The 14,197-nt window shown below is 36.2% G+C and overlaps 2 protein-coding genes across 3 annotated transcripts in view; both read right to left on the bottom strand.

The window, feature by feature from the left end:
* Positions 1–4,664: 4,664 nt before the first annotated feature.
* Positions 4,665–8,062, bottom strand: LOC131152389 (pentatricopeptide repeat-containing protein At3g23020). Its single transcript, XM_058104244.1, has one exon. The coding sequence runs from the start codon at positions 7,819–7,821 to the stop codon at positions 5,197–5,199; it is 2,625 nt and encodes an 874-aa protein (XP_057960227.1). The 5' UTR covers positions 7,822–8,062; the 3' UTR covers positions 4,665–5,196.
* A 1,869-nt stretch (positions 8,063–9,931) lies between these two features.
* Positions 9,932–14,197, bottom strand: part of LOC131152388 (acylamino-acid-releasing enzyme) — a 29,431-nt gene continuing 25,165 nt past the window's right edge. For both annotated transcript variants that reach the window (XM_058104242.1, XM_058104243.1), the window contains exons 15-18: positions 13,987–14,184; positions 10,857–10,925; positions 10,303–10,379; positions 9,932–10,195 (exon numbers count right to left, since the gene is read on the bottom strand). In XM_058104242.1, the coding sequence (XP_057960225.1) occupies positions 10,132–10,195; positions 10,303–10,379; positions 10,857–10,925; positions 13,987–14,184 (408 nt within the window). In that variant the 3' untranslated portion in view covers positions 9,932–10,131. The remainder of the gene's footprint in view (positions 10,196–10,302; positions 10,380–10,856; positions 10,926–13,986; positions 14,185–14,197) is intronic.

Genomic DNA, 14,197 nt, shown 5'->3' with positions numbered 1-14,197 from the left:
GTGGCCGTCTCTTGGCAGTTTCTGTCCAGCAAGTCCTCCAACCTTCCATCTTCTTTTCTCTCCCATAACTCTCTCTACTCTCTTTCTCATTTCTGATTTCTGTGGCTGTCTCTTGGCAGTTTCTGGTAGTTTCTATCCAGCAACTCCTCCAACCTCCCATCTTCCTCTTTTCTCTCCTGCAGTTTTTTAATTCCCTCTCTCTCTCTCTCTTTATATATATATATATATATATATATATATATATATATATATATTCTGAATTTCAGTTATAAAAAAAACTGAAAAGAAGTTCTGCAATTTCTAAACTTTTCAGAAATTCCAGTCGTATCCCCAAATCTCAAACACCACTTTCCAAAGACCATCCTGCAACAACACCATGACCATTCTGCAGCTGTAAGCACTTCAAAAACTCTCATCTCCTGTGCTTTTCTCATAACACTGCCACCACCAATAAACTCCTCAACCCCTGATCTCCACTCGATCCAGGTTTCATCGCCGGCAGTGCCTCACTGGCGGCACACATGCCCCACATGCCGGCGACCTGCAACTAGGAAACTTCCATAGTTTTCTGCAATTTCCAGTCTCACGAAAAACTGCCCAGCCACAATATTTTGGGTTTTCTCCACAAAATTTTGATTTGCAAGGAGATAATTTTGCTTGTCAATGCAACATATTGCAAGCAAGGGTGATAACTTGGCATGAAACCCTAGAAATTGTCACTGGCAGCATTAAAAATCAGGTTTTGTTGCTGTAATTTGTGAGTTTTCTTCGTAAATTTGTTTCATTTCAGCAGGAAAATCAATATCAAGGTGAATTAAAGAGTTTTTTTTTTTTTTTAAGAAATTGGTAGTACTTGTGGGAAATTGTGGTAAAGGGTTGTGATAGCCGCAGCATATGTATATGCATAATTCAGCAACGTGGTGCAAATTATAGTGCAAATTATAGGAAAAAGGAATGTCATTTGCCAAACTTTGGGTGCAATTTCAAGCTTTTCAACACCTTTCTCAAATGCAGAGAAAAGGTTTGAAAATCATCATTGATGGAAGATGTTCAATGAATGTGGTTTCCATAAAATGGAGTCATTCGTACACAGCTTCATCCGGAACTTCACCCAAAGCCTTATGTGATATCTTGAATTGATAACTCTATTGTACATGTTTATGAAAGATGTTTGGTTCCCATCCAAATGGGTGAATATTTGGCTAATGTTTAGTGTGATATCCTAACTATGAAGATTGGCCATGTACTCCTTGGTTGTCCCTGGTCGGATGATTTAGGTGTGACTCAAGGACATGAGAACACATGTCTTCCACTATAATGGGAAGAAAATTGTTTTGAAGTCCGCTCTACCAATGAACCAAGACAAAGAATCAGTCATAAATACTCAGCTTGAAGACAATACACGAAAGGAAATTAAAGCGTTTGAAGACATCCAAAGTCCTTCGAAAATTCCTATTGTAGAGTTTGTCATCCCCAATGAGTTCATTGATGCTGATTCTCAAGTCTTGTTTTTGGTGCTGCCAATGGAATGTGGTTTCTTGCCTCATTCAAGTGTTGGCTTTTGAAAAGTCTAAGTTTGCTTCTCCCTTTTGATCCTCCAACATTTCAAAATTCAAGGCCGAATTTATTCTAACTGAGGGAGAGTTGATGTAGGACAAGAAGTAAGACCTTGGGAAGATCCTCACTGGAAAATAATTAAAAGAGTTGGGTTAAGGAATTGTGGGGTTAAGCTAGTAGTTCATTATGTGTGGTGAGTATTAATTAGTATAGGATTATGTGTATTTGGGGGTTGTTTGTAATATTTGTGTAAAGTAGGTGTATATTTGTAATGTAATGTAGTTTTAGGGGTTCAAGTGTAATTTCATGTAAAGAGGCTTTCTTATAAATAGTTTATGAAAGCCATGTTGTAGGCAGTTGTTGATGAGTTTGAATTGAATCGAACATGAGTTTTCCCCCTGGTATCTCCTCTCTCCTCCCTTCCCCCTCCTTCCTCTCTTCTAATTTCTCCATGGCTGCAGAACCTTGATGCTGCCCCTGCATCACCCAGTAAGTTCATCCATCCTTGATACACACAAGAATGGAAGTTCCCTAAACTCTCCATCTGTAGTCCCTAGTCATTACTCTATCATACACTTGCCTACCAACATCAATATACTTACTGCATACGCCACTTTTTTATAGAACCCACCGAACTTCTCTAGGCACCATATCACAAGCTTTCTCTAGATCGATAAAAAGTTAAAAAACCATGTGCAAATCCCTTTTTTTTCCCCAAACCTTTCCCTTAATCTTCTTAATAAGTATATAGTTTCTAGGTATAAAACCGAACTGATTTTCTTACATTTCTAAGATTTGTTTTTGTTCAATTACATGCCTTACACTGTATGACTCATAAGCCTAATTCCAATATAGTTATTACAATTTTGAATATCTCTTCTTTATTTTTTGTATATAGAAATTAAAGTGTTATTCATCTAACATTTTCTTAGTTCATATACTCGTGTTGAATAAATTGGTTAATATAATTCCATTATCACCTAGGCATTTCCAAACTTCAATGGAGATGCCAACTGATCCTATAATTCTTCCATGCTTTCATCTTTTTTAATTCAAACTCTAATTTTTCAAATAAATCTCAATTTTTTAGCCTTTCCTTGTTGTCAATTCTAAGCTTTACGTCTTCTACTTGGTTTTCATTAAATAGCTTACTAAATAACTTCACCATCTTTATTTTATGTCTTCTTCTATTACCAAAACACTATTATCCTCATTTTTTATACGTTTGATTACCTAAGGCCTTGCTCTTCCTTTCTCTAGCTCAACCAAGTTCAAATACTTTTTTTCTTTTCCCCTTTGTCTAGACTAGTATATAAATTATTATATGCTCATACTTTCATCTTTTATTGTCTCTTTATACATTTTCAAAACACTCATGTTTTTACAATTTTGCCATGTCTTAAACCACATTCTTTTTTTCTTAATGGGACGACTTGAATCACCAACTCTCTATACTAGTCGAGAATCTTTCGTTCACCTAAAACCATTTTTACCATTTTTAATAGAACTAGGTATCATACTCCAAAGACTCAAAGAATGTTTGAGTCTATGCTCTCTCCTATTGTCAAATCACCACCTTTGATCTTTATATATTTAAATTTTATTATATTTTCTCCTCTAGGATCAACCATCTAGCTCTCTTACATTGATCTATGTCACCATACCTCACATTAATAGTCTATAATGTGTAGTTAAACTTTTATGGATAACTTTACAATCCTTGCATGATAAATGATCTACCTTCCTACTTTAGAAAAATCTATTTGACCTTCATTTTTCTAGTCTTGGAAGTTAGTAGGTGTTCTCTCTTCTTAAAGCATGTATTCATTGCTATAAGATCCTACGACTCATTTTTTATCTCCATTTCCATGTCCTCCATGTATCCTCCCATAATCTTTATTTTCCTATCTAATGGGACCTTTCAAATACACTCCTATAAATATTTTTTCAATAATATTATGCATATCTTCCCAAAATCATTTCCTAATATTTTAAGCTAATCCTATTGGAGGAGAATGAGCACTAACTACATTTATTATCTCTTGTCCCAAGACCAACCTAATTTTTATGATTCTGTCTCTTGCTCTTTTAAAGTCTATAACACCATGTTCTAAGATTTTGTCTATGTTAGACTATGACTTTATCTAAAAGCTTAAGTTGCTAGGTCGTGGATAAATGTAGATCAAAGTTTTAATAGTCTATAATGATTCCCACCTTGTTCAATGGCCAATGGTATATATCAAGCTTTTAACAGTCTACGGTGATTCCTACCCCATTTTTCTTTCTCAATATACCAATGTTCAAACCCTAAGTTTTCAATTTTCTAACTTTTTCCCCTACCAACTTAGCTTCTTAAAGGTAGATTATGTTATTTTTTTTCTTCTAATCATTGTGTCACCTACCTCCATGCTTTAACCAAAGAGTGTCCCTATGTTCCACATTGCTAACGTAACCTTAGTCTCCTAAATTAGCCCTTTACCCACCCATGTCCAAAATGAAGTTAAAACCCTCGCAAGCAATTGTACTCATACACACTGCATTGCTTTGGGGCAACAATAGAGCCCATCATTGCCCTTTCTTTCACTATGCCAAGTTAATAAGTGCATTTTGTTGCTCATAGGGGATCCCCCATCAATGGTCAATAAGGATTCATATTTTAGAGATGTGACACATTTTAAGCTGGTTGTAAGCTACCTAACACAATACACAACCATTCTTCCCTTCTCTATTTGACAATGTAGTTGGATTGTGTTTGTCATTATATTCAAACACATTAAAAAAATTCTTCACCCAATTCACATTCCCTGCCCAACACTTTCCCCCTGCATGAATAATATGTTTGGGAAAACTCAAAATGGATTCTAGCTTTGATACAATCACAAATTATCAAGCGAAAGCATAGAATAGAATGACGTGGGAAAACTCACCAGGACCATGAGCTGCTGTCATTTATAGATGATTATAAAAATAGACAACTTTCAAGTCCTGGGCAGCTAATGTCAGAACCATTTTAAAGGATCAAGAGAATGTTAAATTTAACAAACAATAATGGCATTCACAGTTGTTAATTCCATGCAAACTTAAATTTCCACTACACATGAATATGCAAAAATATTGTATTAAATAACACTCCGTGGAAAAAATTTTACTTATCTGCTTTGACCTACATACACAACCACAGTTTTGTAAAATGATCATCTGCCACTCAACCTTTCAGTTGTTGCAAAAGTTGAAGCATTCATCATCTTCTAACAAACAACTACCACCACAACATCCTGAAAGCATTTCTATGCCACTTAACAGAGTTTAAGTTTTTACAGTGGTGAAGTATACCATCCATCAAAGATGCCAACATTTACAGGGAGATTACTCAAGGAACATTTCAAGTAACATGTACAACATTTACCATTGGCCGTCAAAAAAGCTTGTAGCAGAGCACCCATGATGTCTGGACATCATCTCCATTGTCATCAATGCCAAGCAAGGATAAGAGACATAATTGACATCCATGCTGCAAACCATGTTAAGCATTAACAATTTAACATATACAGGACCCTGCATATGCGGGAGCTTTGTGCCCTTTTTTTTTTAGCATTAACTCAGTCTTGTCAGAAGGCCTGTGGTAGAGCCAGAAAGTATCTATGCGCAACCGTCATCATCATCATCATCATCATCATCATCATTCATTTCAACCACAGTCAAGAGGGTTGACATCCATGCCTGCATACCACATTGAGCATCCATCTTCCTCGTTACTTCTAGCTTACCAACTGCTTGCTTTGGTACTCCACATTTCACCAAAACAAGTCCAAGTGATTTGAATGTATAGTCATCAGGTTGGATGGAAGCATTCACCATCTCCTTAAAAGTTTCCACTGCCTCTTTGAACCTCCCATCCATAGCATACAAACCCAGTACATTATTATAACTCAACAAACTAGTTAAGAATCCCAATTCTCTCATCTTTTTAGCTATCCGAATGGCCTCCCCAAACATCCCAATTCTCTTGTACATACACAGCATCATTGCATATGAAAACTCATTTGCATGTCCTTTTCTCCTCAAGCTTGTAAAAATCTCTTCTGCTTGCTTTACCATAGATCGTTCAGTGTAGAGATCAATCATACAATTTGAAGAATATACATCAGGACCCTCTTGAGATGACTGAAGCATCCCGTATGTCTCCTGTGCTTCTTTCAAGTATCCAACCTTCGTATAAAGCTTTATCAAGGAGTTGCATATAACAGCATTTGTGGGCAAACCTGCATTTCTCATCACATCCACATAACCTAAAGCTTCCTTGATGCTTCCCACATCAGCAAAAGCATTTATTAGTATACCGTAAACAAGAAGATCAGGCTGCACACCAAATTTAACCATCTCTTCGTACAGTCCCTCTGCCATCTCCAACTCACCTAACTTTGCAAAGCTTGAGATTATGGCACAGTATGGGATGCAGTCACTTACCAATCCTGCCTCCTGCATCTTCTTCACATAGGGTTTTGCTATGTGTGGCAGATCAGCACTGGCTAATATTTGTATGAGAGAATTATAGCTACATTTATCTGGAGCTACACCATAATTCTCCATTCCATCAAACAACTGGCATGCCTCATCAAACCTCTTGCTTATTCCATAAGCTTTGATCATCACGTTGAATCCAAGCACAGTAAGTTTTTTGGCCTCTTGGCAACAGGAAAACACCTTTTCAGCCTCCAAAATGTGTCCACGCTCTCCATATGCATCAATGTTTGCAGAATAGCACTCAGAAGTCATATTCCCTTCAAGATGAAACCTCTTGAACCACAACCATGACTTATCAAGCATCCCAGCTTCTATATACATCCTAGTCAAAGCAGATTGGGTAAATTCATCAATCTCAATGCCCCTTTCATCCATCTCTGATATGAGATCTTCAGCTTCACGAACCATATGCCTTATGGAGAATGCATACAAGAGGGTGCGGTAACTCACAAGGTCCGGCTCGAGGCAAGCCTCCTTCATCTTTGAAAAGTAGCTTGCTGCCATTCTAATATTATCATGCTTAGCATGGAGGGAAATGAGAATATTATATGTTCTTGTATCAGGTGGGCATCGAAGTTCCTCCATTTTCTGCATTAGTGAAGCCACTTCCTCAAGCCGGCCATGGTTACCGCAAACATGAATCATTGTATTGAAAGTGATTGTGTTTGGAGCAATCCCTTCTCGAAGCATCTGGGCAAAAGTCTCAGATGCTCCTTTAAGCTGTCCTGCCTTCCCATATGTATCAATCAAGGTATTATACGTATATGAATTTAACAAGACTTGACCTTGAGAAGCACTTTCTGAAGTAGCAACAGCTGTTGGTCTAGTACTTTGGCCCTCATCCTTCAAGGATATCTTCAACGACCACTTCTTGAAGAACTCCTCAGCCTTTCTGAACTCCCCAGACCTCTTGTATGTTTGAATGACAGTCCCCATAGTTACCTCATCGGCTTCCATCCCTTGTCTGTTCATCTGTTTCAGCCAGCGGAGAGCCTCTTCCTTGCGTCCTCCTTTGCTATAAACGTCAATTAAAGTACCATAAGTGGAGTTAGTCGGCAAAATTCTTCTCTTCATCATCTCAACCCACAAGCTCTCAACCAGGCTCCACTTCTGTGCTTTCCCAAGAATCTTAAGCATAATATTATAGTGAATCACATTCAATTCATAACAACCCTTTCTTTTAAACCATTCAAAGATCTCCAAAGCCCTTTCCCAACTCGTCTGCTCCTTTAGAATGATACTCCTTTCCTTGTTACTCAGACTCTCCGCCCATGGTCTCAACGCTTCATTCAAATCAACAACTCGTTCCAATGCCTGCAAAATTGCCGGAATAGACCCTCCATAAGAGACGCATTTCGTCGAACATTTGACCTGCACATTTCCCCCCGAACCATTCCTGCGTCCGCGTCTGAATTGAGCCGCACCATTCCTTCTACTCTCAACTCTGCCATTCTCCACCGCGTTCCCCATATGCTCCCCACATAGTTCCTTCACCAAATCGTGCTGGCTCACACGAGGCTTGTTAACAATGTCAACTTTCCAGTCATGGGCTCGTCTGTAAACTCTACCAGAACTATTTGGTCCTCCATTTCCATTGAGAGCTTCGAGCACCCTTTTCCCTCGATGTTTCTTTACGGACTCAACTTTGTCTGTTGAGATTCCTACGCCGGGTGGAAGCTTTGTGGAACCCAGTATGTGGAAACAGCCGCAATCAAAGAGCTGGAGTTTTGCAAACATCATTTGCACTCCCTTTGTACAAATGGGTGTGCATTAATTCTTCAAAGAAACTGTTTAAGATTGAAGTTCATCAGAACTCAATAAAATTGGCAAAAATGGCAGAAATGAGAAGCCAAAGTTTTTTGTCTTTGGACGTCGTCTTCTTCCTGCACCTCCGTCCGTACATTAACGTGGGGTTACAGAGAGAGGCGGGTCATTTGGAATGCAAGGGGAAGAGATTTAGTGGAACGTTGTCATTTGGGATCAACTCAATCTCAATTGTGACTCAAAATTTTTGAGTTCAAAACTTGAGATAAGTCTAATTAATTTTAAAATTATTAAATTTGAATTCGATTTGGATGTAATTTTTTAAATTTAGTGTTCAAATAAAATTATATCAAATACATGTATATAAAATATATAATATTAAGTCCATGATTTCTATAAATAACTTTGGATGGTGTACGATAATAAAATCATGTTTGTTTTAGTAAAAAGGTTACAACAATCACTAATAATCTGAAACTAACATATAATATTCATAATATTATCCTTTCTAAAAATAAGATTCTAAGAGCATTGCACTACAATGTCTTCTTGAAATACTCTCAGATATACTTTTAAGAGGTCTGTTTTTTTTTTTTTTTTTGTAATATTATATATTGTAATGTTATATATTGTTAATATTAGTTATACAATAACATGAGAAAAAATTAAAATAATATAAAGTAATATAATATAATTAAGTACAAAATAAATAAATATATATCATATTATAATATATATATATATATACACACGTAAATATATATATTTATATATATGGATATGAACTTCGTCATTAAATATGTGCTAGTGGATTTTCGGCAAAGAAACAATTTGACTTTTTTTTCACATTTGAATAAACAATTTTGTATTATTGCTAAAAAAAAAAAGTAAAGAAACAATTCTCTGCTCATTTTAGCACAAAATTTCAACTCTCACATAAAAAAACTTAAATTATTTTTTCTTTTGATATGACTCTTCTAAAAAATTTCTCGTACGAAATATTAGTTTACATAATGTTTTGTTTATAAGTTTTGGAGCTTAGTTTAATCTAACTTGTAAAAAAGAAATAACACTAATATCAATATGCATAACTTATAAAAAAAAAAAAAGTTGAAGAAAAATAATTTCTAGGCAAAAAAAAAAATTTGTTCAAATGTGCTTAAAAATTAAGAAAAAATAATTTTTCATTGATTTATTAAAAATTTATTTTTCTTACTTTTTTGACAACTAAACATAAAGATATTGACTCTTTAATATATATATTTTTTCTATTTATGGCATTTTCTAAATTTCAAAAATAGAGCTTTCAAAAAAAAAAAAACCAACAACAAATGGAGGGAGTGCTAGGTGTTTCCATTCTTAATGTTCTTGATTGACAAATTCAAGTAAGTTGTGAGAGTCCAACAGCCTCAACCTCATTGGGAACAGCCAATATGGGTGGACATGGTCTTGCAATTTTTATGCAAGGAAAATCATTTCATTCCTTTCTTTCCCTCTTATTATAGAAATGAAATGAAATAAATTTTAATACAATAAAATCAAATTTTTAACTTAATTTTTTATATCGTTTATTTTATTTTTTGTTTTATTCCTTCCCTTTTTATTCCATTTCATTATACAGATTGCTAGTAAAATTTTCTCGGGTGTAATTCAGTACCCCAAAAAGGAAAAGAATGAAAAGAATAGGAGAGACTCTGTTCCTTTGGGCCTTTAAGATTTGGAGAAACCAATCAGACCTCAATTGCTAAGAGCTACAGAAGGGGGAAGGGCAATATATAGTACATATTGAATCTATAGTATTTTTGCAGCTTCCACACTTTCTAAGAGTATTTTTGGCCACTTGTTTGTTCAAACTTTCTCAAGAATAATCTTTCCCCAACTAGCAAAACTGATCTACACGCACAACTATGTTTTTATTGGGTCCAAAGGTAAGGATAGGTTAACCCATTTGAGAGTTTGAGCCTTAAATTTAAATTTGTATGAATTTGGATAAAATACAATATAGAATTTATTGAGTTTTGTACAATTCTAAATTTAAAATCCGAAACTCATGCTTTCAAACACAATCAAAGTCATCCAACAAAGATGGATAAACATGGCTAGTTTATTTTGTTGTATGCTCTTTTGGTAATAACATTCTGTGGAGTGCAAATAACATAATACTATGTTCAACAAATATACATCAAGGTGTAGAATGGGTAAATTCAATGCCCTTCAAGTTGCTCTACAATCTTGGCTTATGCAATGTTTAATCACACTTGTGCAAATGCAGAACAGAAATGCTTCTCATTTACAGTGCTTCTTAAACCAGACCGCAATATTGAGAAAACTTTCAAAGTCAGATTGTGGTCTGCACATAAAGAGACAGGCATCAAACTCCAACCTTCAGTTATACATTAGGTACAAAAATTGCTTAAATTCAGCATAAACACAAAAATGCACTTAAGGACAGTTTACCTATCAATTCCATGAACATCATTGGGAAACACAATGACCTTGACTTCAACTCCTTTCTCCTTCAAAGCCCGTGCATACTACACAAATCAAGCAAGAAACATTTACATCGTCATATTATGGGCATCCATGCATCGAAACACAATTTTATATTTGCTGCATTCTAATAGGCCCAACCTTCCTTCCCCAGCATCTTAATCATAATTTTTTTTTTTATATGGTTCAGAAAATCTTCAAACTATGAAATGCATGAAATTCTAGAGCTGTGTTCAGGAGGATTAAAAGTATCAGAACATTGCTTCAGAAAGCTTTTCCTTATTTGTATTACTAATATCATTTCAGTAAATCTATTTTGTACGGCGAATGATGCTCATCTGGGTATCCACATGTTTCAAAAATGTAATATAGATCTTCTACTTCTTCTTCTTCTTTTTATCTTTTATTTTTTAATTCCCCACATAGCCAACTAGTAATAAAACAATCATGCAACTGCTAACCACAGAACCTCAAAAATGTCAGGTACATGATTCAAATAAAAACAAGCCTGGAGATCTTACTTGCAATCCATTAGAAACTGGAACTCGAAGATCCTGAGCACCCAAAAGGAAAAGAGTTGGTGTCTTAACCTGCAAAATTCATCAACTAGTTTATTACCACATACCTATTTGAAGTACCAGACTCATACTCAACATATACTTGGTCCCAATAAAATCCCTTTGAACCCAAAAAAAAAAATAGCAGCAATATTAGCTAACCTGATTAATGAAGCTAAACATAACAATACAAAATGCAGGAGCATGTTGGAATATTACCTACATTTTCTATTCTACTGTATGTCTTTAACCTTAATAATGTTGATCAGCCAACAAAATCTTCTCTCAAAGAAATTCAATTAGCAGTATACATATGCTCTTGTTTCTTTCAGTCCGTTTTTAACTTTGGAAGAGAATGCAAGTACCTGGAGCATGGCTTGCCAGCCACGGCGGCACAGTATGCCCACTAGGGGTGGGCAAGAAAAACTGAGGAACCGAACCAAACTGCAAAACCATATTGAAAAATCGGGTAAACCATTTTTTCAATTCGGTTTCGGTTTCAGCCCATCCAATAACCACGGTTAAGCAAACCAAACCTATATATTATATAATGTTAGATTACCACTTTACCCAATATAATGGGACAACAATGTATATGAAGCTTTAACACTCCCCTGCACGTGCAGCCCAACAGCACATGGAGAGATAAAACACATGATAAATAACACCCATGATAGGTAACAAAATAAATTTCTAAACACCGCACAATAAACACGGATAACAAGACTAGAACCCAAGACCGCCTGGTAACCAGCTTTGGTACCATGTTGGATTACCACCCCCAACCCTAGCCTCATCCCATTCCTAGACTACCGCCACTGGCCAACTGCGCCTCCCAACCCAGCATGGCAGCACCACCTCCACCATCCAGACCTAGGTGTTCCAGACCTAGGTGTTCTCTCTCTCTCCCTCTCTCTCATGACGATTCAAAGCTCTTTTCCTCTGCTTTGTAGTACTTAAACTCTTCCTGCAGAGTTCGCCAGCAGCGCATTGTATCTCCCCTGCTTCAGAGTTTCTTCCTTGATATTCCCTCTCTTCCTGCATATATATTTGTTACAAACTAACTAAATGATTGAAACCATGAACTGATTTTTGATCTAGAAAGCTAGAAGAAAATGAAAAATCATATTAATTGTGTTCTTTTCTAAATCTTGCAATTGACAAGGATGTTTGATTAGATTCCCTTATGCCACCAATTTTCAAATCACAGAGAGAGAGAGAGAGAGAGAGAGAGAGAAGTGTTGTACAAAGCTAATGGAAACACGAGGATAACAGGAAAAATTAAACCAACATGGACGGGAGTGGAAGCACAAATAGTATATAGTACATATTGTATGGTGATTTTAATTAATATATAGTTTACATACAATGTGCTAATCACCATGGGACGGGGGTAGGAAAAGTGGTTTCTTGGAGAAAAGTGGATTGTGGACTTGAATGAGCATGTGCGTGTGTGTGAGAGAGAGAGAGAGAGAGAGTAATGATTGATTAGTGAATGAGTGGGTGGGGTGAGGCAAACAGCGGGCGGCTGACAAACTCTATCTTGATGAAGAACATCTGTTTCTGCTTCCGGGTAATTCCTACCCACACTGTGAAGCCAATCCACAGGGGCCACTAGGCATTGCTTTGTTTTGTGATGATTATTATCCTCTTCTGATGATGATTTGATCTTTGAAAGCTCTTGATTAATTGGGATCAGTGCTGCTTGCAGCTGGTGCTGCTGGCAGAACCAAGAAATTGTTACCACTTCTGTGTCCTGTGCAAAACTTTGCTCTTCTCCCTTTTCCCCTTCACAATATCCATTATTAATTCTTATATAAACCCACAACCTTATAGAATGCTATCTTATTCAAAAGGTTGGTAGGCATGTGCAGAAGAGAGACAGAAAGCTAGGATGGATTTAACAATTCTAATCTGTCTAGCTAGTAAGATGATATTCATTCTTTCCGTACTTTTAAAATTTATATGTTGATTATTAAGGAAGGGAAAATATTTTTGTAGTGATTTAATATTTTAAATTGGTTTGGTTAACCGTTAGATATTGGCCTAAAAACCAGTAAACAGTTTAAAACAGTTTAGTTTCTGTTCCCATTTTCTGGCAAACCAAAATTTCAGTTCAGTTAGCGGTTCGAAGGGCATGGTTCAGTTAACGAACCATGCCAAGCCCTAGTGCCAGCCTCATAAGACCCCATCATCATAAACGCTTTAGTGACTCTCTCTCGGATGCATTTTACACCCAGCAGAGCTGATGAAATCATTGGATAGGGCATTCTTCTAAAGGTCTACCTTTTTTGATGCCATTTTAGCATACTTTTGAAACTAGGACCCATGTCCGGCATTGAATTGGCACTAAGTCAGTCAGACCAATGAGTTAAATCAATGGTAATACCAGTGATGCCAGCATCACAAAATAAATAATATATATATATATATATATATATATATTAAACCAATAATATTATACTAATCTAAGATACTATTACAAAGATGTTGGCCATAATCACCTATTATCCGATCACACTCAAGAATAACAAGACAAAACTAGTATTTTTCCTAAAATATCCTTGAAATTTATTATTTATAATAAGAAATCAAACAAATACTAAAATATAGAGATAGAAAGATTTTGATTAAATAAATAATTTACTTGGTGTATGTGTATGTCTGTGTATTAACTATTTGTATATCCATATATGTATTATTTACTTAGTAATTAAACATATAAGTTGATCTATTAGTAACAAAAGGCCTCAACTTAAGCTTAAGTCCCAGGTTCGAGTGTGGGCTGCAGCAGCGTTTACGCCCCTTTAGTTTTTGGGTAAGGGGCCCTGCTGCAGACCCTGGTTCAGGCCGACTCTGACTACGGCAGCCGGGTCATCACTGGATTGTGTCATGTCTCACTATGGAGGTTGGCCGGACTGGCCTAGTGACTCTCAAAGCCAGTCATCCAGGCTAGTCCAGTCTAGGTTTTAAAATCATGCATTTTAGATCCTTTTTATCACATCTCTATAGGAAATAGCCATAAAATAGTCTAGAAGTTCCTAAATCAATCAATGTAATTGTACTAACTGTTTCACTGAGAGATTAAGCTTACCTTTTCAAGATGTGAAATAGGAGATTTGTTATAGAAGAGAGCGAGGTCCTCAGCTGAAGCTGCTTCAGTAAAGCTACATTTTCCCTCACTTCCACAGGCCTCCACATAGCACCAGTCGGGAATATCAGTCGTACCAACCATCAATGCAAGGTTACAAACAGGATTCCTTGCAGCTGCAGCAAAAAACTTATCTGGCGCCTGTGGCATATGG

This window comes from Malania oleifera, chromosome 3, assembly GCF_029873635.1.
Source record: "Malania oleifera isolate guangnan ecotype guangnan chromosome 3, ASM2987363v1, whole genome shotgun sequence".
NCBI classification, from domain to species: domain Eukaryota; kingdom Viridiplantae; phylum Streptophyta; class Magnoliopsida; order Santalales; family Ximeniaceae; genus Malania; species Malania oleifera.
Note: the sequence above shows the minus strand (reverse complement) of the source record. Positions and strands in the feature narration are given on the sequence as shown.

Bases quoted from the DNA above. Each gene is read 5' to 3' on its own strand.
- LOC131152389 (XM_058104244.1), bottom strand. From the start codon at position 7,821: ATGATGTTTGCAAAACTCCAGCTCTTTGATTGCGGCTGTTTCCACATA.